Source organism: Notothenia rossii, assembly GCF_949606895.1.
Source record: "Notothenia rossii genome assembly, chromosome: 4".
NCBI lineage: Eukaryota > Metazoa > Chordata > Actinopteri > Perciformes > Nototheniidae > Notothenia > Notothenia rossii.
Genome location: NC_136902.1, coordinates 92034072 through 92057905, shown reverse-complemented (window position 1 = coordinate 92057905; position 23834 = coordinate 92034072). Strand labels below are relative to the sequence as shown.

The window sequence follows — 23834 nt, the reverse complement described above, 5'->3', positions numbered from 1 at the left end:
TAAACTCATCAATTACAGAAGTAGAAGTTTTGGCTGCAATTAAATCTATGCCTATAAATAAAAGCCCAGGGCCAGATGGCTTCTGACTGAACTTCAACCTATACTTATGTCAATGCTTAACAACTTCTCTCACAAAAGAACACTTCCTCAATCAATGAATCTTGCATATATTACTGTACTACATAAAGAAGGGAAAGACCCCTTGAATTGTTCTTCATTTAGGCCTACAGATGTAGCACTTCATTTCAGACTCCAGCTTACAGCTTCCTGCCTACGACCTGCCAAAGACCAGTATAGAGGAATTTTAAGCCCTCGCACTATTTTCCAAGAGGGCGTTGCCAGATTTTCAATTTCAGGTTTTAACCAGGAGATGGCGCTTCATTCACAAATACAGAAAGACAAGTTTCATGGACTTTCAGTTGAGTGTTGAAGAGCATTTGAACACATCAATATTTTAGATCAACTAAAGTATATCTAATCTTGTAATTCAATAATATATAGTCTTTATATATTAAATAATCATAATTATTATGTAAATGTTTACATTACACTTCTTTATTTGTTATGCTCATACTTTAACCTTTACAATCGTTTGCTTTAATATGCAGTATATTTTTTGTATATTTTTGTGTTTGCTTCCTCCTGCTCCCTTTCGGACACATACTGTATGATTTATTATTATTATTATTATTTATCTCAAAGTCAGCCTTCAGGGGATCTCCCGCTCCCCTCCATTTCGAAAAGTGTCTGTGGCTGAATGGCCAGCGATTAGGTGTGGCGCATTTGTCATAGGTGATCAGAGCTAACTGCCTGCCGTCAGATTTAATTTAAAAAACAGATCTGATTTTAAGACTATTTCTGCGCTCATAAAGAATGATAAGAATAAGAATAATGCGTATTGAACTGGTTTCATTAATTAGCAAGTTTATTTCACTAGAACCGCCAATCGGGTCAATTTGTGTGATGTGTGTTGTGTGTGTGCAATGTAACTCTTTTTCAATAAAATATTAAAGTCTCCCAGTCCGTGACTTTTCCTGAAAGTGTGTTATGTAGCACCCTATGTTGTTAAAAACTGCATTCTAATAGCGGGATTTGACGGGTTTAGGTTGGCCTATACAAAAACCTCTGGCGGTTCTAGTGTTAAGGTAATTAAGTACAGTAGAAGCCTTTTTTTATCAGTAACGAATTTAGCAGTTGAACATAAAAGTCAACTAACTGAGGGTCACTTGCAATGACAGTGTTGTGTCTAACTGTAAGCTTGTCACTCAGAGTAACCTACCGTTAATTTAGCTGCTGGAGAAGAAAGATCAGGGGGGGAGGGGGGGAGAGAGCTGTGGTTGATGGGCCATTAGTTGTGTAAATACACAGCTGAGAGCTGCCGTTTCATTCAGACTGTTTAAAAAACTGTAACAACGGACTATTTTTCTTAGCGGATGCATGTCAATTTAAATCAATACATACAACTATTTTTTAAATCAATACATACAACTATTCAATAAAATACATTTTCTAAATCCATAAAAGCATTTCAATTAATATTGGGAGTCATGTCGTTACTTTGTTGAGAATTTGGCCGTGTAATAAGCAGGATAATTTGCAGCGACTTGTTCCTTATGGGGAAAATAACACCCGTCATGTGTGTGTAGAGGTGTGTGTGGTTAAAACACTTTCATGAAGTGAAGGAATGTCCTTCTATAAAACAGCTGTGGGCAGCAGTGAGTGACACGGACATGAATTCATAGATCAAGGCGGACTGGTGCACACACTCTCCTGTCCTGCCAGGCGACACGCCCGTTCTAAGCCGTGTCCCTCACTCCTCACATCCCAAGCATCCCCAAAAAGTGTATTATGTTGTTACATCGTTTCAGATGTTATGTTTCAGTTGTGCTCTGTCTATGTTCAGTGATGCAAACTTGTCACCTTTCGGCGAAATTCGCCGTTTTGAATCCAAAATAAGTCGTTTGTGTGATTCATGTAGATCTGCAATACAAATATTTTTGGGGTATGGGGGGGGCTGGGACCCGGAGTAATCTGCGGCCGTGAGCTGTTATGTGCCATCATGACATGCATGGTGTTCTTTTTTATATATTATAATGAAGTACGAGTTGTGTGCTCGAGTCTTCCTGCCTGTCGGCTCTGCTCATGGATGTATAATAAGGCTCTGCTGCTCCGAGATGATGGTCTAGCTTCAGCAGCTACATTACCTACGGGTGCGTTTGTTAATATTAACTGTGCGTCCGGAGTCACTGTGGCACAGACTGGACCGCTGGTGAACAGCTGTTAGAACGGGCTGTTCAGGTGTTCAGAGCAGAGCTCCCTGTCGGAGCGGCAGAGCGTGATGTGAACTGAAAAGTTTTTCTGTGGCAATATTATTTAAGGAATTGTTGAGCTAGCTAGCTAGCATACATTGTCACTATCTGCTAACGTTAGCTTTAGCCTTCTATTTCTAATAGTTTTTTTCATAGGCTATAAACAGAGGTGGTATAAGTATATATATTGTACTTGAGTAAAAGTAGAAGTACTCAGATCTTGTACTTGAGTAAAAGTAGAAGTACTCAAATCTTGTACTTGAGTAAAAGTAGAAGCACTCAGGTCTTGTACTTGAGTAAAAGTAGAAGTACTCAGATCGTGTACTTGAGTAAAAGTAGAAGTACTCAGATCTTGTTCTTGAGTAAAAGTAGAAGCACACAGATCTTGTACTTGAGTAAAAGTAGAAGTACTCAGATCTTGTACTGGAGTAAAAGTAGAAGTACTCAGATCTTGTACTTGAGTTAAAGTAGAAGTACCAGAGTGTAGGAATACTCTGTTACAGTAAAAGTCCTGTATTCAAAATGTTCCTCAAGTAAAAGTAGAAAAGTATTATCATCAATATATAGTGAAAGTAGCGACAGTAAAAGTAGTCATTGTGCAGATTGGTCCATTTCAGAATAATAGATATGATATGTATTATAATGATTGATCATGAAAGTGTTCTCAAAGCTGGTAAAGCTGCAGCTAGTTTGAATGACTTTGTATACTGCAGGGTAGCTGGTGGATTTACTCCAGGTGGAACTAAAGTCTGATTCAACACTTGATTATATTTCACATCATTCATCCACATCTGTGAAGTAACTAAAGGTATTAAATACATGTAGTGGAGTCAAAGTACACCATGTACCTCTGAACTGTAGTGGAGTAGAAGAACAAAGTAGCAAAACATTGAAATACTTAAATAAAGTACAAGTATCTCAAAATTGTGCCCAAGTATAGTGCTTGTTGAGTTTATGAACTTAGTTACTTTACACCAGTGGCTATAAAGATAAAAAGACTTAAGCCTTGCACAGAGGCCTGAAAATACATTTTCAAAATGCTCAACAGCAATGCCAAAATTATAAACTGACTGCTCCACAATTTAAAATAAATGCTTTTATATATTTCTATTATGTGACTCTTTGGCGTTTCTGTTATTATTAACACTGCTGCTTTAGTTGTTCTGCTAAAATCCTTTGTCATTCCGTGGGGTGGGGGAGCCGGGGGCTCGGATCCTTGTCACCTTTTTCATACCTGATGAGTTTGCATCCCTGTATGTTAAAAAGCCAGTCACCTTAATTCATGTAATAAAAACATCTCAGGTCAGTAACACTCAAAGCTAAATGTGCAATACCATGTTCAGCTATGTTACTATGTATAATGTTATTGTTGTTACATCAGAAGATGTACATATTGAAATGATTTCTTAACTTACAGTAGGCTATTTTTTACAAAGTGTGTTGGAAGGATTTATTAAATTACAATGAATATTGTCATTGTTGAAGGCTTTTAGAGAAGGGTGAACTATAAGCCTGAATTACATAACATTTTATACCTAAAAACATAAAAGCCACAATAAAATAAATCACAATTATTGTAGTTATTTTTACCTCCCGTATTGCTTTCAACCCACCAGCTTTTATGGTGTTACGTCACTAACTGTAAACTTGTCACATACAGTCTATGGTCACTCAGAGTAACCTACTGTTAATCTAGCTGCTGGAGAAGAAAGATCAGGGAGGGAGGGGGGGAGAGAGCTGTGGTTGATGGGCCATTAGCTGTGTAAATACACAGCTGAGAGCTGCCGTTTCATTCAGACTGTTTAAAAAACTGTAACAACGGACTATTTTTCTTAGCGGATGCATGTCAATTTAAATCAATATATACAACTATTTTTTAAATCAATAAAAACATTTTCTAAATCCATAAAAGCATTTCAATTAATATTGGGAGTCATGTCGTTACTTTGTTGAGAATGTGGCCGTGTAATAAGCGGGATAATTTGCAGCGACTTGTTCTTTTTGGGGAAAATAACACCCTTCATCCAGATGAGGATCCCTCCACTACACTTTGGGATCCTGATCTGCCGACGAAGCTCCATTAAAATATACATATTTTTGGTGAATTACTGAGTTTAGGCACGTTAATAACGTTTTAATGAAGTTGAATACAGTATATTCATATGTGTCAGTGATTTCATGTCAATCCGGCGAACATAAACATAAATGATCGTGGTGAAGATGATGATTAAATTAGGATTAAAAATCGAGAGCCGGGCTGCATTTCCTCCCGTTCGTTTTTTTCGAATAACAAAATTATTTTGTTAAATAACAACGTGGTGATGTTTTGTAAATGATTACATGTCTCTTATTTAGCACAGTAGTATGATATACGTGACATACGGATCTTAACAAAGTTCCGCTGTACATCCAGCATACTGTATCTGACTTTATTTCACATGAGCTCCAGTGTGGAACCCCACTGCACCCCCTGGTGGATCAATGATCCATTGCAGCTGGCTTCATTATAATTACATTTATCTATCACAGGGGCGGTCTCAAGTCAAGCTGGAGGTTTTCCCTTGAGCGAGGGAGTACCAATCACGGCCCTCGCGTTTCAAACTGTCTGAAATGAATCGCTACATCTGTATAAGCCTCTTGGATCATGATTATAAGATTATCACCAAATTATTAGCAAAACGACTGGAAATTATTTTACCTAAACTAATTAGTCCTGATCAAACAGGTTTTGTCAAGGGCAGATATTCTTCTGATAATATAAGGAGACTTTTGAATATTGTAAACCCTTTGGACACCTGTCAGAAGCCATCTCTGCTTCTTTCTTTAGATGCAGAGAAGGCTTTTGACAGGGTTGAGTGGAATTGTCTTTCTTCTATCTTGAACAGATTAAATATGGGCTCTCGGTTCATAGAGTGGGTCAAATCAATTTATAAAAATCCTAAAGCAGCGGTTATCACTAACTGCAGTTCTTCAGATTTGTTTTAACTAACAAGGGGGACAAGACAGGGGTGTCCACTGTCACCTTTGCTTTTTGCAATTGTAATTGAACCACTGGCGTCATGTGTGCGAGACAACATAAGTATTAAAGGAGTGAAGATTAACGATGAACACAACATTTCTCTGTATGCTGACGATATCATTCTTTACTTAAAGGCCATGTAATGCATCTAACACAGGTGTTTTTTAACATGTAGTTTAGATATCACCAGAATAAAAATAAATAAAAATGTTTAAAGTTTGGTCATAATTAAATGACATATACGTTAAAAACCGATGTTGGTTCCGAAGTTTGCCGAGTACGCCCCCGATCACTCCCGAACAAGCGGTGACGTCACACGTGGCAAACATTGCCATCTGATCAAATCAGTCCAAATGGCAAGCAACGCGACAACTTCAGACAGCGACAGCGAGAGCGATCATTCAAGCTCAGATTCGGTGGGTTATCTGGATTCAGTTACAGAAGTAGAGAGTGAACCAGCTAGCCTTTCACTTCAAGGCATCTTGCCTTATCAGTACGAGCCTCCTGCCCGGCAATCGAACAACGAGGCAGAAACTTGTGAAAGAGAAGCGGATTCCGCAGCCGGCGAGACTCGAGTCAGCAATACTGAATGGTAAATTCAGTTTTATTTAATTTGACCTGCACTAAATGTCGATCTTAATTTGTCATCTGTTCCTCACACGTCCGGCAGATATTGTTTTTTTTTTAATGTTATGTACAATATTCAGGTGTAGGCTACATGTCAATGCTGTGAAAGCATGCCCACTGCAGATGAATGTGTATGCTGCAGAGAGATCTGGCAGGTGATGGAACAAATAGACAGTTTGCAACCTACTGACCAGATAGCAGAGTCCTGCATCGGGTCAGGTATCCGTGGGTGGGCCTACCCGACGGGTGACCCGCAAAAAAGGTGATTTGCGGGTGGTATTTTTTCAAACGCTTTTTTCCGGGTTCGCTTCTGGGTAAAACAAAGATGATGCGGGTCCGGTTGCGGGTGTTGCATAATAAATATATTTAAACAATAATAATTTAGTTTAATGTTTAAATCCTCAGACCTCTCCTCCGCGGGACCGAGCATAATCATAACCTCTGCAGTGCATCTATCTGCTGCTGAGCGCACCACATTCTGAATGGCTGAGGTGAAGCTCTCTAGCGGAGAATACACAATTTTCAATAACTCTTCTTCAAGAGCGAAATCCAACGTCTGGGAGGCTTTTGGTGTCAACCTAGATGGAGAAAATAAACAACATCCCAGGCTTTTTGAGCCAAATATGCAACTGCGTGTGTTAATAATTGCACGTTGTCACTGCTTATATATGGGTTCGGGTCGGGTTGCGGATCTTGTGCCGGCGGGTCGGGTCGGGTTGCGGAACTAATTGGCAATATGTGCGGGTAGCGGGGCGGGTTCGGTACTGCACGTCACGGGTGCGGGGCGGGAGCGGGTCTTGAAAATCAGACCCGTGCAGGACTCTGCCAGATAGAAGACACCGACGAGAAACCAAGGTGCATTATTAGCCACCCAGGCTTTAGAGAAGGCTGTCTCAGTGTTTGGACACTGAAAATAGCGTATCTTCAATACAAACAACAACACAGAGCAGTTGATGGCCCACTACACCAGTAAGTAAATATTGATTGACTCAACTGCCTATTGCAGCTTTGCTTTCATATAATACTTTTAGTCGCTACAGATATAGTACACTTTTAAAGATACCATTAAACTCTTTCAAGCAGTCAAAAACAGCTTGGCTTTTATTTTTTCTGTGTATGCAAGTTCAATGTATGCTTGGGAAAAGAAACAACTACACATGTGAGGAAATATATAAGAGGTCTATGATTCTGTCAAGCAGTCATGTATAACCTCATATTTATTTTGTACAAGTAAAATACAAATATCATGTTATAAGCCAATTTGTAACCATTGCTACATAATAGTACTACATAACATTTTATTTTTCTCCAAATATATTTATAATCTGTATACTTTTTTTTCATTAGGAAGTATCGATATAGCCTACAGCTTATCGACAGTTTGTACGTTGGTGCTGGGGTGTACTCGGCCCAAAAATCAGAGTCCCGCTGCATGTGCTGTAACCGAGATACGGAAGACTTACCCTGAGCCGGGAGGCCGCTATCAGGGATTTCAATGGCAAAATCTGTAATTTGACATAAATCATGCAGCTGAACTGGTTAAAATGGTTTCGCATGATGTAAATAATTTACAAAGTACATCATTTACAATATTATTTTTCCAAAGAAACATGTAAATATAACAACATTTTCCAAATCACAAGTTTGTAAGATTGTATTAATTTACTGTTTGATAAATAAAAAAGGGTTCTTTTGTTAATTTTTCACTTGTATCATTTGGTCTTTATTGCAGTGTACATTAGTCTATTTTGGTATATGTGCGAGCCCACAAATAATTAAAAGTGGTAAAAATAATAAAGATATTCAGACGTAATTCATTTTTGGCCTTACTTATTTCACTTCAACTTTTATATATTTCAGTCACTAGGCAAGTTCACTGTACTCTGGTGACATTTAGCTCAAGCTGGCATAACACCTGTAGTAACTTAATTCTGACCCGAGTTTTGTGCACAATCTTCCAGCACCCATGATCAATGTTTATAGCAATCAGGAAACATTCACAGCTCACAACTACACATCGCTTCCCCATCATGAATTGTTAGATAAAAAAAGTTTAGCGAGGTCCGGTTACACATATGTTGAGCGAAAATAGCGGAAGGATACAAAACAAACAATCTAGACGAGGCTGGTGTTTGCCACGTGTGACGTCACACAGCTGGGTTAATGGCTGGCAAGCTTTTCGCTACCGGAGCGGAATAACACGGGAAAGTGGCACACATTTCATGTTATTTGGGGGGTATTTATGGAAAGAATCATTGATGTTGATATGTCAAATGAAACAGTGGAAAGTGATGAAGCGATTTATTAACACAGAATAACATTTATTTTGGACATTACATGGACTTTAACAGACCCAGACAATTCAGTGCCACATCTGCACGACATGATAGAGCAATTTGGAAGATACTCAGGATATACAATTAATTTTAAGAAATCAAATGCTTGTTTCTTATATATGACGCCAACAGCAAATTTGGAAAAGTCTTGTTCTTTTAATTTGTCACCAGGTGGCTTTAAATACTTAGGAATAAATATAAATCTGTTTAAAGAGAATTACAATCCGCTCATTGACAAATTCAAACAGGATTTATCCAAATGGTCCACATTACCAATATCACTGCTAGGAAGAATCAATGTCATAAAAATGAATATTCTACCGAGATGTATTTTTCTTTTTCAAATGTTACCACGCTATTTATCCGCTGATTATTTTAAATCTCTCAATAGACACATCTCAAAATTGATCTGGTGTAATAAAAAACCAAGAATCAAGTTAATTACTCTTATGAAACCATAAACCATGGGGGGTCTTGGTCTTCCCAACTTTCAACACTACTTCTGGTCAGCTCAATTAAGAAATGTACCATCTTGGTTTCTGGGAAGAAAGGATTCACTATGGGTTCAGATAGAAGCCAATGTATTTCACCCGTTGCCAGTGGAAACTCTTATATTCGTTAAAGACTTCAATAAGGTGAAAAATATGGCCAAATGTTTTACAGTGGTCAATACACTTTTAGCCTGGAGGGACTGTACAAAGAAAGTTCATGTTAACTCAGGTATTTCAATCTTTTCTCCTATTTTGAACAATCCTGATCTTAGTAAATATTTGTTGTGAATCAATATAAAAAAATGGAGGAAATCAGGTCTAAAGCAATTGAAACATTTGTTTCACAAAGATATAACATTGAAATCATTTAATCATTTAAGAGCAGAATATGACTTTTCAAATAAGGATTTTTTCAGATACCTGCAAATTAGGAACGCGATCCAATCAATTATTAAAAGCAATAAATTGAGATCGGGATTGTTGGAAGAGGAGGAGATATTGATGTCATCGAGCACAATCAAAGGTAAAATTAGAGAATTTAATGCAGTTTTTTCTAAAAGAGCTCAGTCATCCTTTCCAACCTTAAAAAAGATCTGGGAAAAGGACTTAGGGATACAGATAGATGAAACTACTTGGCTGAATATCTGTGAAAGAACACATTTTCCATTCACAAGCAATAAAATCAAAGAAGCAAACTTTAAATTTCTCAACAAATGTTACCTCACACCCATAAAGATGCATAACATTTCCAAAGAAAACTCTCCAAAATGTCCGAGATGTAGAGTAAAAGAAGGAACATTTATGCATCTGTTTTGGGACTGTGATCTCTTGAAACATTTCTGGGATTCGATTCATGCGCTCACACAAGCCGTTTTAGGCATCGAAATGAGCCAAAATCCATGTTTTTTCCTGTTAAATGACAAACTGTAAACTGAACCCCAAACATTATACAATACTAATCACAATAATATATTTTGCCAAGAAATGTATACTTTTACTCTGGAAGAATGAACGTCCTCCAACATTTAAACTTTTCATTGATCAGATAACAAATTTTTTACCTCTGGAGAAAATGACTTTGGAAAAATGTAATCATGGACATATCTTTCAAGCTCTGTGGTTGCCATTGTTTTCATATTTTGAAAATATATCTGAGATATGACCAGTGATGGAATGGTACATTCTGTGGATATTTTTCCTGACGGCCGGAAATACTAGTTGTGTTGTCATTGTCTATATTGTCACTGTATTGTATAATTAATTGTATAATTATTAGTAAACAAACAGAACACTGCTACCAGTGACAGGCTTTCTTGGGGCAAGTCCTTCTGCCCCCAGGACCCAGACCAAGAGACAAGAACCAGGTTACTGACATGCTTTACTGTTCACCTGGTTACCTGATCCTTGTCCAGCTGTCTGGAGCCAGCCCCATCCCTCCAGCAGCCGGCGCTCTAACCACACCCCACTGCCACAGTCCTTTTGTTCATATTCTTATTTTTCTTGTACTACATTTAGTCTGCAATCATAAAAGTTGACTGTTTCTTCAAATGTACAGTGGGGCAAAAAAGTATTTAGTCAGCCACCAATTGTGCAAGTTCTCCCACTTAAAAAGATGAGAGGCCTGTAATTTTCATCCTAGGTATACCTCAACTATGAGAGACAAAATGAGAAAAAAAAAAAAATCCAGAAAATCACATTGTCTGATTTTTAAAGAATTTATTTGCAAATTATGGTGGAAAATAAGTATTTGGTCACCTACAAAAAAACAAGATTTCTGGCTCTCACAGACCTGTAACTTCTTCTTTAAGAGCCTCCTCTGTCCTCCACTTGTTAACTGTATTAATGGCACCTGTTTGAACTCGTTATCAGTATAAAAGACACCTGTCCACAACTTCAAACAGTCACACTCCAAACTCCACTATGGCCAAGACCAAAGAGCTGTCAAAGGACACCAGAAACAAAATTGTAGACCTGCACAAGGCTGGGAAGACTGAATCTGCAATAGGTAAGCAGCTTGGTGTGAAGAAATCAACTGTGGGAGCAATTATTAGAAAATGGAAGACATACAAGACCACTGATAATCTCCCTCGATCTGGGGCTCCACGCAAGATCTCACCCCGTGGGGTCAAAAGGATCACAAGAACGGTGAGCAAAAATCCCAGTACCACACGGGGGGACCTAGTCAATGACCTGCAGAGAGCTGGGACCAAAGTAACAAAGGCTACCATCAGTAACACACTACGCCGCCAGGGACTCAAATCCTGCAGTGCCAGACGTGTCCCCCTGCTTAAGCCAGTACATGTCCAGGCCCGTCTGAAGTTTGCTAGAGAGCATTTAGATGATCCAGAAGAGGATTGGGAGAATGTCATATGGTCAGATGAAACCAAAATATAACTTTTTGGTAAAAACTCAACTAGACGTGTTTGGAGGAGAAAGAATGCTGAGTTGCATCCAAAGAACACCATACCTACTGTGAAACATGGGGGTGGAAGCATCATGCTTTGGGGCTGTTTTTCTGCAAAGGGAGAGGACGACTGATCCGTGTAAAGGAAAGAATGAATGGGGGCATGTATCGTGAGATTTTTAGTGACAACCTCCTTCCATTAGCAAGGGCATTGAAGATGAAACGTGGCTGGGTCTTTCAGCATGACAATGATCCCAAACACACCGCCCGGGCAACGAAGGAGTGGCTTCGTAAGAAGCATTTCAAGGTCCTGGAGTGGCCTAGCCAGTCTCCAGATCTCAATCCCATAGAAAATCTTTGGAGGGAGTTGAAAGTCCGTGTTGCCCAGCGACAGCCCCAAAACATCACTGCTCTAGAGGAGATCTGCATGGAGGAATGGGCCAAAATACCAGCAACAGTGTGAAAACCTTGTGAAGACTTGCAGAAAACGTTTGACCTCTGTCATTGCCAACAAAGGGTATATAACAAAGTATTGAGATGAACTTTTGTTATTGACCAAATACTTATTTTCCACCATCATTTGCAAATAAATTCTTTAAAAATCAGACAATGTGATTTTCTGGATTTTTTTTTCTCATTTTGTCTCTCATAGTTGAGGTATATCTAGGATGAAAATTACAGGCCTCTCATCTTTTTAAGTGGGAGAACTTGCACAATTGGTGGCTGACTAAATACTTTTTTGCCCCACTGTATATGTTAGATATCCACTGTTAGTTGTTAAAGTAAATGTATGTTGTCTTTAGTAAATGGTCACATCTGAATAAAGAAGTTCATCTGAACTCATATTAGTTTTACATTGATCTCTGAAGCATACATGTTTTTCTTGCTTCCCATTGATTTCAAAGTTTTCACAGATAATGAACAGAAGGCTGATATTATGATGATCCACAATAACAGAAAGAAAGTCACTTTAATTCAGGGGAAAGCTCATTGATTAGGAGACAGGAATGTTGAGCTACACTTAATAAACCTGAACATCTGATTGGATTAGAAACTGATTTTTATCCTCATCATGATTTCTTTCTTTAGACTGAGGAACTGCAGCTTGTCAGAGATCAGCTGTGCTGCTCTGATCTCAGCTCTGAAGTCCAACATCCATCTGAGAGATCTGGACCTGAGTCTCAACGCTCTGAAGGATTCAGGAGTGGAGCTGCTGAGAGATCTTCTGGAGAGTCCAGACTGCAGACTGGAGACTCTCGGGTCAGTTCTCCATCTTGAACTTGTGTGCTGAGATGAATATGTGAGAGTTGTGTTGACTCTGAGCTGCAGACATCAGGCTGATATCACTCTGATCCTCACTGAGCCTCTTAATGCTAGAGTTGCATTATGCAATGTTGATCTTTACATTTAAATATAACAACAAAAACCTTCACTGCAGAATTCACTCTGAACCTTTTAAACAGCTGAAATTCATCTTGTATTCTCCATCATGATTTTAACTAATGATATCAAATACAATAATTAAATAGTTATATTAAAACGATCCAACACTAACAAGTATGTTCAGTGGTTGCTGTTTCCAACATGTTCCTGAAGCTACATGATGCTGATACTGACTGAATAGTTCACTCTGAAGATGCTGTGATTTGATGACTCCACTGTTCCTAAAATACATATTCTGGAGGTTTTTCTTCACATTTAAAATTCATCCTGAATTGTGATCTTTGTAAACGTTGTGATCTTGAGTTGAATCAGTTTCTTTGGTTTGTATTTGTCTGGCTGCACATCATGAGTTAGTGTAGATGGAGCAGAGTTTCAGATGTGAAGTCTACTCGTTTTATTGAAGTAGAAGCACGTTGTCTTTAATATGAATGAGAGCTCTTTCCCTCTTTCTGTATCTTACAGTTTTTAACCTGTTTGGAGTTTCCACTTTCTGACCTTCTTCATCTCTGAGCAGATTATTAAACCTGGAATTATTTCAAACAGGAACATTGTTTTCTGAAGTTACATCATGTTTTCTTTATTCAGACTGAGGGGCTGCAGGTTGTCAGAGATCAGCTGTTCTGCTCTGGCCTCAGCTCTGAAGTCCAACATCCATCTGAGAGTTCTGGACCTGAGTCTCAACGCTCTGCAGGATTCAGGAGTGGAGCTGCTGAGAGATCTTCTGGAGAGTCCAGACTGCAGACTGGAGACTCTCAGGTCAGTTCACTGACTCTCTGTTACTGCTGGAAATCTCATGTGTTTCATTAACAGTTGAACCTAATGCTTGAACAACCATACATGTGTGTATGTCGTTGTGAGGGTTTTCCTGCTCACCCAGTTAAAAAGGACAGAAGGAGAGGAAGGCTTGCCTAAAAGAAAGCTTTATTGACTGGCCACAGCTTGCAAACAATACATCAATACTTTAGGAAACAGACAGAACACTGCTGCCAGTGACAGGCTTTCTTGGGGCAAGTCCTTCTGCCCCCAGGACCCAGACCAAGAGACAAGAACCAGGTTACTGACATGCTTTACTGTTCACCTGGTTACCTGATCCTTGTCCAGCTGTCTAGAGCCAGCCCCATCCCTCCAGCAGCCGGCGCTCTAACCACACCCCACTGCCACAGTCCTTTTGTTCATATTCTTATTTTTCTTGTACTACATTTAGTCTGCAGTCATAAAAGTTGACTGTTTCTTAATATATATATGTTAGATATCCACTGCTAGTTGTTCAAGTAAATGTATGTTGTCTTTAGTAAATGGTCACATCTGAATAAAGAAGTTCATCGGAACTCATATTAGTTTCACATTGATCTCTGAAGCATACATGTTTTTCTTGCTTCCCATTGATTTCAATGTTTTCACAGATAATGAACAGAAGGCTGATATTATGATGATCCACAATAACAGAAAGACAGTCACTGTAATTCAGGGAAAAGCTAATTGATTAGGAAACAGGAATGTTGAGCTACACTTAATAAACCTGAACATCTGACTGGATTATAAACTGATTTTTATCCTCATCATGTTCTCTTTATTCAGACTGAGGAGCTGCAGTTTGTCAGAGATCAGCTGTTCTGCTCTGGCCTCAGCTCTGAAGTCCAACATCCATCTGAGAGATCTGGACCTGAGTGGCAACAATCTGCAGGATTCAGGAGTGGAGCTGCTGAGAGATCTTCTGGAGAGTCCAGACTGCAGACTGGAGACTCTCAGGTCAGTTCTCCATCTTGAACTTGTGTGCTGAGATGAATATGTGAGAGTTGTGTTGACTCTGAGCTGCAGACATCAGGCTGATATCACTCTGATCCTCACTGAGCCTCTTAATGCTAGAGTTGCATAATGCAATGTTGATCTTTACATTTAAATATAACAACAAAAAACCTTCAGTGCAGAATTCACTCTGAACCTTTTAAACAGCTGAAATTCATCTTGTATTCTCCATCATGATTTTAACTAATGATATCAAATACAATAATGAAATAGTTATATTAAAACAATCCAACACTAACAAGTATGTTCAGTGGTTGCTGTTTCCAACATGTTCCTGAAGCTACATGATGCTGATACTGACTGAATAGTTCACTCTGAAGATGCTGTGATTTGATGACTCCACTGTTCCTAAAATACATATTCTGGAGGTTTTTCTTCACATTTAAAATTCATCCTGAATTGTGATCTTTGTAAACGTTGTGATCTTGAGTTGAATCAGTTTCTGTGGTTTGTATTTGTCTGGCTGCACATCATGAGTTAGTGGAGATGGAGCAGAGTCTCAGATGTGAAGTCTCCTCGTTTTATTGAAGTAGAAGCACGTTGTCTTTAATATGAATGAGAGCTCTTTCCCTCTTTCTGTATCTTACAGTTTTTAACCTATTTGGAGTTTCCACTTTCTGACCTTCTTCAGCTCTGAGCAGATTATTAAACCTGGAGTTATTTCAAACAGGAACATTGTTTTCTAAAGTTACATCTTGTTCTCTTTATTCAGACTGAGGAGCTGCAGCTTGTCAGAGATCAGCTCTTCTGCTCTGGCCTCAGCTCTGAAGTCCAACATCCATCTGAGAGATCTGGACCTGAGTGTCAACGATCTGCAGGATTCAGAGAAGCTGCTGAGAGATCTTCTGGAGAGTCCATACTGCAGACTGGAGACTCTCAGGTCAGTACGGGGTCTCTGCTGGTTCAGCAGTATTGTATTAAACACAGGGAGGTGTTTCTCTCACTGGGGAATCTCAACAGATCAGTGATGTTTCCCACTGACTGCAGGTTCTTTCATTCTTCCATCAACTATTGTAAGCTGAAAATGCAAATCCACATTTAGTTAGTGAGCAACTTTCTACCAGACATATAGGATTTTACAGAAGAGTGGCAAAGGTTTTCTGTTTTGTTTCCTGTCATGTTTTTAGTTTCTAGCCTAATGAGCAGTTACTTCCTGTGATGCAGCTGAGAGCTGTGGCAGTCAGTCGTAGTGTTTGCAGAGAAGATATCATGGGATGTAAAGCTAGAGATCAGTCAGGACCCTGAAGCTGACTCAAAGAACAAACACTTATTTTAAACTTTATCCAAAATTGTTGGATTGTGTTCATCCCTGCAGGATCAGAGATGATGAAACGATCAGAGCCAAGATCCAGAAGACCTGTGAGTACTGAAACCACATCCTCCATTCATCAAACTATTGTACATTAAATCTGATCTTAAAATATATTTATAGTACAATAATTATTATTATGTTTCTCTGTCCCCACCTCTCTCCATCAGGTGACTCCAATGTGGAGCAGGAAGTGAAGACAGACAGAAAGGTGAGAGAGGAGCAGTTGAACAGAGTGGAGTATATTTATTTCACCACTGAATGACATATAATTATTAGGGCTGTCAAGTTAAATGCACTAACGCTCGCAATTTATCTAGAAACCTAAACAATATCCCGCCCCAATGTACTGTGATTGGCTGGTACTACTGTGCTGTGATTGGCTGGTACTACTGTGCTGTGATTGGCTGGTAATACTATGCTATGATTTGCTGGTAATTCTGTGCTGTGATTGGCTGGTAGTGCTGTGACATGCTAACCCGTTAATATCCCGTTTGTAATTGACGATGAACTCAGATGATCCAGACTCATTAGCATATTTCCAATTGGTCTGAATATGTTGTGGAATTGTGGTTTGGTTTCATGAAGCTAGAACTTAACTTGATTTCTATTAAAATAACTAACTTTGTTTGATCCAGGCCCCTGAATACTTCTCCCCTGAACACACAACTGAGTCTTCATACAGGTAATCCTATAACATGACCAAACATTATTTTAAACACATGAAAGATATATATTCATTTCATTGTTTTTGATTTCATGTCTTTCACCTTGAGGTATTGCATCCAATCTCTTTCCAACAGACGTAAATAAAATAATGCCTCTGTGTGTAGGAAGGATTGTTTTCTTGTACCAGTCTAGATCCTCGCTGGACTAGAGATTTTGTTAATTTAATGAAAATGTGTTTACACACACATTCTGATGCATGTGGACACATCTTCAGTGATGTTCCTGTAATCATCAGGTGTTTCAGATCTTTCAACAAACCCTCCTCCAGGTCAGACTCCAGCTGGATGAACACCTGTCAGTCAGAACACAGGCCAGTGAAGGCTTGGTGTAGTAACCTGTCCCCTGTGTGTCTACAGGTTCAGGTGTCCTGGTCCAGGTGAGTTCCAGTGTGCTTCGACTGGCCTGGTGTTCGTCATGGCTCAGGAGGCGGAGCTTCTGTACAGGACGGTCCCTTGGGAGGAGAGCTTCCTCCAATCAGCTGGCAAGCAGGCAGCAGGGCCGCTGTTCAACGTGAAGAGTTCTGATGAAGCTGCCGTCTGCCAGCTCCACCTGCCACACAGTGAGACAGAGGATGGTAAAGACATCTAGTGTTAACAAATACACTTATATAATGATTAGCACTTTATACTATTCACTAGCGTTCAAGAGTTATAAAGCAGCTTTATTAAACTACACTGAACAAAAATATAAATGCAACACTTTTTTTTTTGCTCCCATTTTTCATGAGATGAACTCAAAGATCTAAAACATTTTCTATTTACACAAAATAACCATTTCTCTCAAATATTGTTAAAGAGCACAGGGGGCGGAACAATAATGAACCATTAGAGTAAAAGGTGAAGGATATAAACTGGTACATCCTAGTGAGGCTCCAAAGTGAATGACATTAGATGAACATTAGCTCTGAACTAAAGTGATGTGACATTGAATATGATGAAGCTGTTTCAGCAGCAATGCAACAGATGACCAGCGCTTTGCTCCACAGCGCTGCTCCTGGACGGCCTGTTGTCTGTCGTCCACATCACTGATGAAGGCCTGAGCATCTTGGAGCCGCTGGAGGTCACACGCACTCACGTGGTGGTGAAGGTGCCTCACCTCTCTCTCTTTGGCCTGGTCTGGGATCTTCTTAAAAGGTATCTGCTTCTGCGGGTAGAGGGCAAGATTCTGGTGTTCCTACGACCCCCGGTCAGAGAGAAGCAAACACTGGATGTACATCTGCTGCAGAAAAACGTCCCTAAGAAGGAGGTAAGGCCATGTGCTCACCATCAGACTAAACACTGGTTTAAACCAAAGTTGTTTCCTCACACACTGCTCCTCTTCTCAAACCTTCTCGTGCTGGGAGAAGAATAAGATCTATCTGAACTGTAAATCTTCAGATCGCTCTTTGTGGTTTTGTATGATTCTCTCTCAGCATGTCTTTCTGTCTGAGGAAACTGATGGCATGAATGTTAAACACATCACACAGAACTGAAAGACCTGCTGAGATGAATCACTGCCAAGACAACGTGATCTCATCCCTACCAGCCACATGTTACAGCTTGGGCAGCAGCCTTTTGTGTTTTATAACTGACACAGACGGTTTGTGTTTTGGTTAACGTTGGAATAGCTTATTCAATAGCTAATCTCAAAGAATTAAAATAATCTATTTGTAATATTCCTTGACAAAGGCAATACATACTTATAATTATGTTGTGATTGATTGTGTATCTCATCACTTTGTGGAGCAGGTCTGTCAACGTTTGTTGTTGTTTAATGTGATCTTTAAATAAACTTGTCTTGACTATCTGAGCATAACTAAAGTTACTCTGTTACTGAAGGTTGCTGATCAACACAGACGTGCTGAGAACATCCCAATCTCCACCGACTGTGAGCTGGAACTGTACAAAGGTTACAGTGTGCACTGTGAACCTGAGGGCTTCTTCATTCAGCCTCAGGTGAGTCACTGATACTCCTCTAAAGAAACACAATGATCATTAACACACATGTATCTGCATGTGGATCCACAATCAGGAAAGAAACAGATAAACGTTTAACTTCTGCTTCTGGTTTTCAGAGTAAAACATTTGTATCAAGTTTTGGACCAGATTACGATCCGACATTTCAAGTTTCCCTGACGACGAGCACAGAGACAGTGGATTTGAAGCTCAGGACCAAGGTGGAAACGTAGTCTGGAATTATCTCCTGTCACTGGAAGGTAAAGACTCCACCTGAGCTCAGACCCAGTGATAGACTGATAACTCTAAAGCTCCATCTCATAGCCTTCTCTATTAAGGCTCCATGGCAATGCATCATTACGACATTAAACACAACCTGTAATGTTCTAAAACTATAGTAATAACTAGTGTGGTGTGGTGGTGAAACAGCGTGGCATAATGGGAGTTGTAGTCTTCAGCTTCTCATGCTTAAATGGATTAAGGCATTACAGGAGACCGTGATGAACGTACTTGTAGTGACCACGATATCCATTTGTTGTTTGTCCTTTGTTTGTGGCTCACTCGTGCGGCTGACCGACGAATAGACGCTTGTAGTTTGAGAGAAAAAATAGAAATGTCCAGATGCGATTGAAAAGTAAGATAGTTTATTTCCAAAAAAGGCAAAAAGAAATAAACGTTTTTAAACAAACTATTTGACTGATATTTCAATGCTAAAGCACAATAAAGAACCAAGCTGTGACGCTCCCAACCAGCAAGGTCTAAAAACTGTTTGCTTCAGTCAGCCGCACCAGTAGGCTGCAGCACCTCTCCTTTTATGCTGCAGCATCTTGACCTGCAGAGTAACGCACTCAAATCATAAATAAATAATATACACCACAGAATCTCAGGTTACACTCTAAAAAGATAAGATACTATAATCTAAGGAAATGGCTCCTACAGTACTGTTACATTTTAAAATGACACATCTCTCTTAACCATTTGGGATAATCTATGTACACAACTCAACCAAGTATAAATAATACAGGTGTAGAAGATGGACCTTTATTAATCCCCCGAGAGGATGTGTACACTCTGTCGTACACACACACAAACACCATTTTTTTATACAGGTACATACAGTACACACAGTATACACTTTTTACATCATGCACATACACAAATACACACACAGTTATATGCACACAGACACATGCAGTTGAGAAGTCAGAGCGGAGGTAGCCAGTCTAGCCGTCGCCAGTGAGCAGTTGGGGGTTAGGTGCTCCCTTGCTCTGGAGTTTTTATATATTTGAACGAGGAAATGTTACATATTATAACTTTAAGTGAACAGAAATCCACCTCTGGGAATGTCGAGTTACTTATATTTGTAAGACATCTGTTTAATTGATTGTCGGTTAACAAAAGTATTTTTCCTTTTTATCTACCAGGTCCAAGGAATGAATTATCCCAGAGACATGTCCCAGCAGAGAGCAGAGTCCCAGCAGAGAGTAGAGTCCCAGCAGAGAGCAGATTCCCAGCAGAGAGCAGAGTCCCAGCAGAGAGCAGAGTCCCAGCAGAGAGCAGAGTCCCAGCAGAGAGCAGAGTCCCAGCAGAGAGCAGAGTCCCAGCAGAGAGTAGAGTCCCAGCAGAGAGCAGATTCCCAGCAGAGAGCAGAGTCTCAGCAGAGAGCAGAGTCCCAGCAGAGAGCAGAGTCCCAGCAGACCAGAGGCTGCTCTCAGTTCGGATAGAGTTCATTCAAAGAGTGGCTCCAACTGTCCTGAACGACCTTCTGGATAAACTCTTTGAGTCTGAAGTGATCAGTGAATCTGAAATGACGTCAGCCAGAAACAAACCCCAAAATGACGGAGCACGAGAGGTGGTGGACGCGGTGCGAAATAAAGGAGCTGCAGCGAGCAGGGTTCTGATCAATGCTCTCCGAGAGCTGGATCCGTATCTTTACAGAGAGCTCAACTTGAGCTGAGGCTAAACCTTGTGGAGCGTTTGACAGTTGAACTCTAGTCCTCTGTTTTGTTACCTGAACATGTTTCACCTTGTCCTTGAAGGTAACACAGATTCTGAGCGAAGGCCACTTTCCTTCTCTCTTTTCTCCTGGACTCCCTCCTGAGAGCAGCTACCCGTATTGGCCTTCCTTTGGTGTATATATATATATACATATATATATACACCATGGAGCAATTGTGGTGATACAACTCAAATATAATCAGGGGTGCACATAACTTTTTTGCCCTGGTTCGCAAAGGAGCACCTGGAGATGTTGCTTGGTGCGCATCCTTAAGATGAAATAAACCGGACCTTTTGAGGGGTACTTTACTTTATGAACAGGGGGGGGGGGGGGTAGGTGCGCTAGTGAGCACGCCCATGAACTGTTCGCCCATGCCTCGCAGCTGGGTTACTGTGCGGAACGCATAAAGCAGACCCTTCACGCGATAGCGAGGGGTAGAGCGAGGGATCGCAGATGCCGTCGCGCTCGCGGACAGATTGAAATAATTAAACCTAAATGGCTCGCGAATTATACTTTGGCGGCCGTTAATATACCTGGGCGGCCCGCCCAAATAAAGTCTGTGTGGGAAACCCTGCTATCTTACCAGTTCTTATGCAACTCGCAAATATCTCTTTCTCTCTTCTCTCTTTTCTATCTCTCTCTTCTCTCTCCTCTCTCTCTGCTCCTTTTTTGGCGGTGGGTTTATTTTTAATCGGTAGTCCCTGGACAGATAATAATAATAATTAGGTCTGTCAGTCGATTCAAATATTTTATCACGATTATTGGCATGATTGTCCATAGTTAATCGCGATTAATCACAAATGAATCGCTCGTTTTTTATATGTTTTTAATACTCTTATCAACATATGAGTGGACACATATTCATTGGACAATGACAATGACAAATATTCTCCTGAATATTCTCAACACAACAACTTGGAACCTCTCTCTCTCTCTCTCTTCACTCTCTCCCTGTTTACAGTTGTCGGCAAAATGCCGCTCCTTGGTCTTCATAACATTCAAAGCATGAGACTGAAGTTCCCACAGGGGAGTTTTCAGAGAACTTCTGCAGGTGTTTCAGTGTTGTGGGTGAAGTCTGCAGTGTAGAAGGTGAAGAGAAACGGTCCAGCATCCCGTACTGCTGATGATGGTACACCCTTTCCAATCCACACACACACACACACACACACACACACACACACACACACACACACACACACACACACACACACACACACACACACACACACACACACACACACACACACACACACACACACACACACACACACACACACACACACACACACACACACACACACACACACACAAACACACACACACGGACTTCTGCAGTCCTCCAATCAGACGCCAGCTGTCTCTACACAGGTGGAATGTGCTTCCAATGAAAATAAAAAAAGACAAATTGATAAATGATATTTTTTTCACAGATTATATTTCCATTCAAAGATTCAACATTTGAAGGTTATATTGTCGTTCACGTTATTAATACAGTATGAGCAGATTAGTAACAAACCACTCAAAGATTGAAGTTAAATACTTATTTCATGTGCATTTGGAAAGCTTTGCTATTCTCTTACATTCCTCCAGAGTCAGAAAAAGTCTGAGTTAACTTTTTGGAGAACCACAAAAAGGGCTAAAAATGATAAAATAGTGCTTCATAACGCGGCTAGAGTCCCCGGCCAAGTCCCCTTGCATTCCTCCAGAGTCAGAAAAAGTCTGAGTTAACTTTTTGGAGAACCATAAAAAAGGGCTAAAAGTGATAAAAATGTATCCGTAAATAGTGCCTCATAATGCGTGTAGAGTCCCCTCAAACTCCCCTTACATTCCTCCAGAGACCAGTTCAAAAACTTAAAGTTTGGTAAGAACCAGGCTTGGGGGTCTCCAGGCAACACATTTATCCAAGCCAGAGTGCATGAATTCCTCCAGGACATTACACGGCCGTTTTTGTTCTGAGTCCTCTCAAAAAACGGGTTTCCGATTTCTTGCAGACAGCAGTCTGAAATGGATGAATTAACTTTTTCAACGGAGTAGGGGAACCTGATTTTCCCCTCTCCGTTGTAAGTTTTGACGGAGAAGGGGAAAAGTGTCCAGGGCTTCGGACCGAAGCGCCAACAGGTTGAGCTTTTTCGAGCCCCTTCTCCGTTGGCACTCAGTCGTTTTTTCGACAATTTTTTAAAACTTCATTTTTGATTATTTTAAGATATAATTGACCGTTTTCTTTACTTTTTTCTTCTTCTTCTTTCCACGGGTGGGTGTGCATGGCAGGCCGCCTATGAGCCGCCTATGAGTACCCAAATTCTGCCTGGAACCTCCATGATGTGTTTCTCCGTTTATATGCGTTAGCGTAACCGGTGATTGCAACAATGGGTCCAATGCTTCAATTCATGGTGCCCCAACCATGAGAGGGGTTGGGGTTCCCCGGAACCAGGCAGTACCCCAGCAGGAAACATGTTTTATGGTCAAAGGAGGAAAGAGTGCTAGAACCGGGGTAAAACAAAGAAAGTGTCCGACAATAGTGACTTGTGAGGCGGCCAGAGAGTCTGTCATATCTTGGTCCTATCCTCCAGGCAATGTGGTTACCAGAACTGGGTCAAATTGACCAAAATGTAAAAAAAATAAGTTTCAATTCATCCATGGAAAAGGGCTGAAAATGAAAAAAAGTATCCAAAAATAGTGCATCAGTCCCCTGTCAACTCCCCCTTGCATTCCTCCACAGTCAGAAAAAGTCTGAGTTCACTTTTTGGAGATCCATAGAAAAGGAGTGAAAGTGAGAAAATGTATCCCAAAATAGTGTCTCATAATGCAGGTAGAGTCCCCTCAAACTCCCCTTACATTCGTCCAGAGACCAGTTTGCAAACTTAAAGTTTGGTAAGAACCAGGCTGGGGGGTCTCCAGGCAACAAATGTATCAGAGCCAGAGTGCACATGGAGCGGATACATTCCTCCATGAAATCAGACACCCGTTTTTTTTTTCTGAGTCCTCTCAAAAACCGGGTTCCGATTTCGTGCAGACAGTAGTCTGAAATGGATGAATACATTTTTTTTGACGGAGAAGGGGAAGCTTGGTTTCCCCTCTCCGTTGTAAGTTGCAACGGAGAAGTGAAAAAGTGTCCGGGGCTTCGGCCCGAAGGAGCTTTTTTGAGCCCCTTCTCAGTTGGCACTTAGTAATTATTTCGAGAATATTTTTAAACTTCATGTTTGATTATTTTAAGATATAATTGACCGTTTTTTTCACTTTTTTCTTCTTTCCAAGGGTGGGGGCTCATGGCAGGCCGCCTATGAGCTCCCAAATTTGGCCTGGAACCTCCAGGATTTGTGGGCTAAGTTCCATAAACTGACAAAGTCACCCAGAAATGTCACTTTTATTGCCCAAAAATATATAATACAAATACATTTAAATAGTAAAGGTTACAATTGTGCTCCGAG

General features: G+C 40.3%; 1 protein-coding gene across 1 annotated transcript in view; it reads left to right on the top strand.

The window, feature by feature from the left end:
- LOC307034971 (NACHT, LRR and PYD domains-containing protein 3-like) overlaps positions 1-18419 on the top strand; it is a gene marked incomplete at both ends in the record, with an annotated part of 29896 nt that extends 11477 nt beyond the window's left edge. The window contains 7 exons of the mRNA XM_079673895.1: positions 14208-14378; positions 15751-15794; positions 15915-15955; positions 16709-16767; positions 16830-17047; positions 17459-17718; positions 18291-18419. Coding sequence (XP_079530021.1) covers positions 14208-14378; positions 15751-15794; positions 15915-15955; positions 16709-16767; positions 16830-17047; positions 17459-17718; positions 18291-18419 — 922 coding nt within the window. The remainder of the gene's footprint in view (positions 1-14207; positions 14379-15750; positions 15795-15914; positions 15956-16708; positions 16768-16829; positions 17048-17458; positions 17719-18290) is intronic.
- Positions 18420-23834: the final 5415 nt, after the last annotated feature.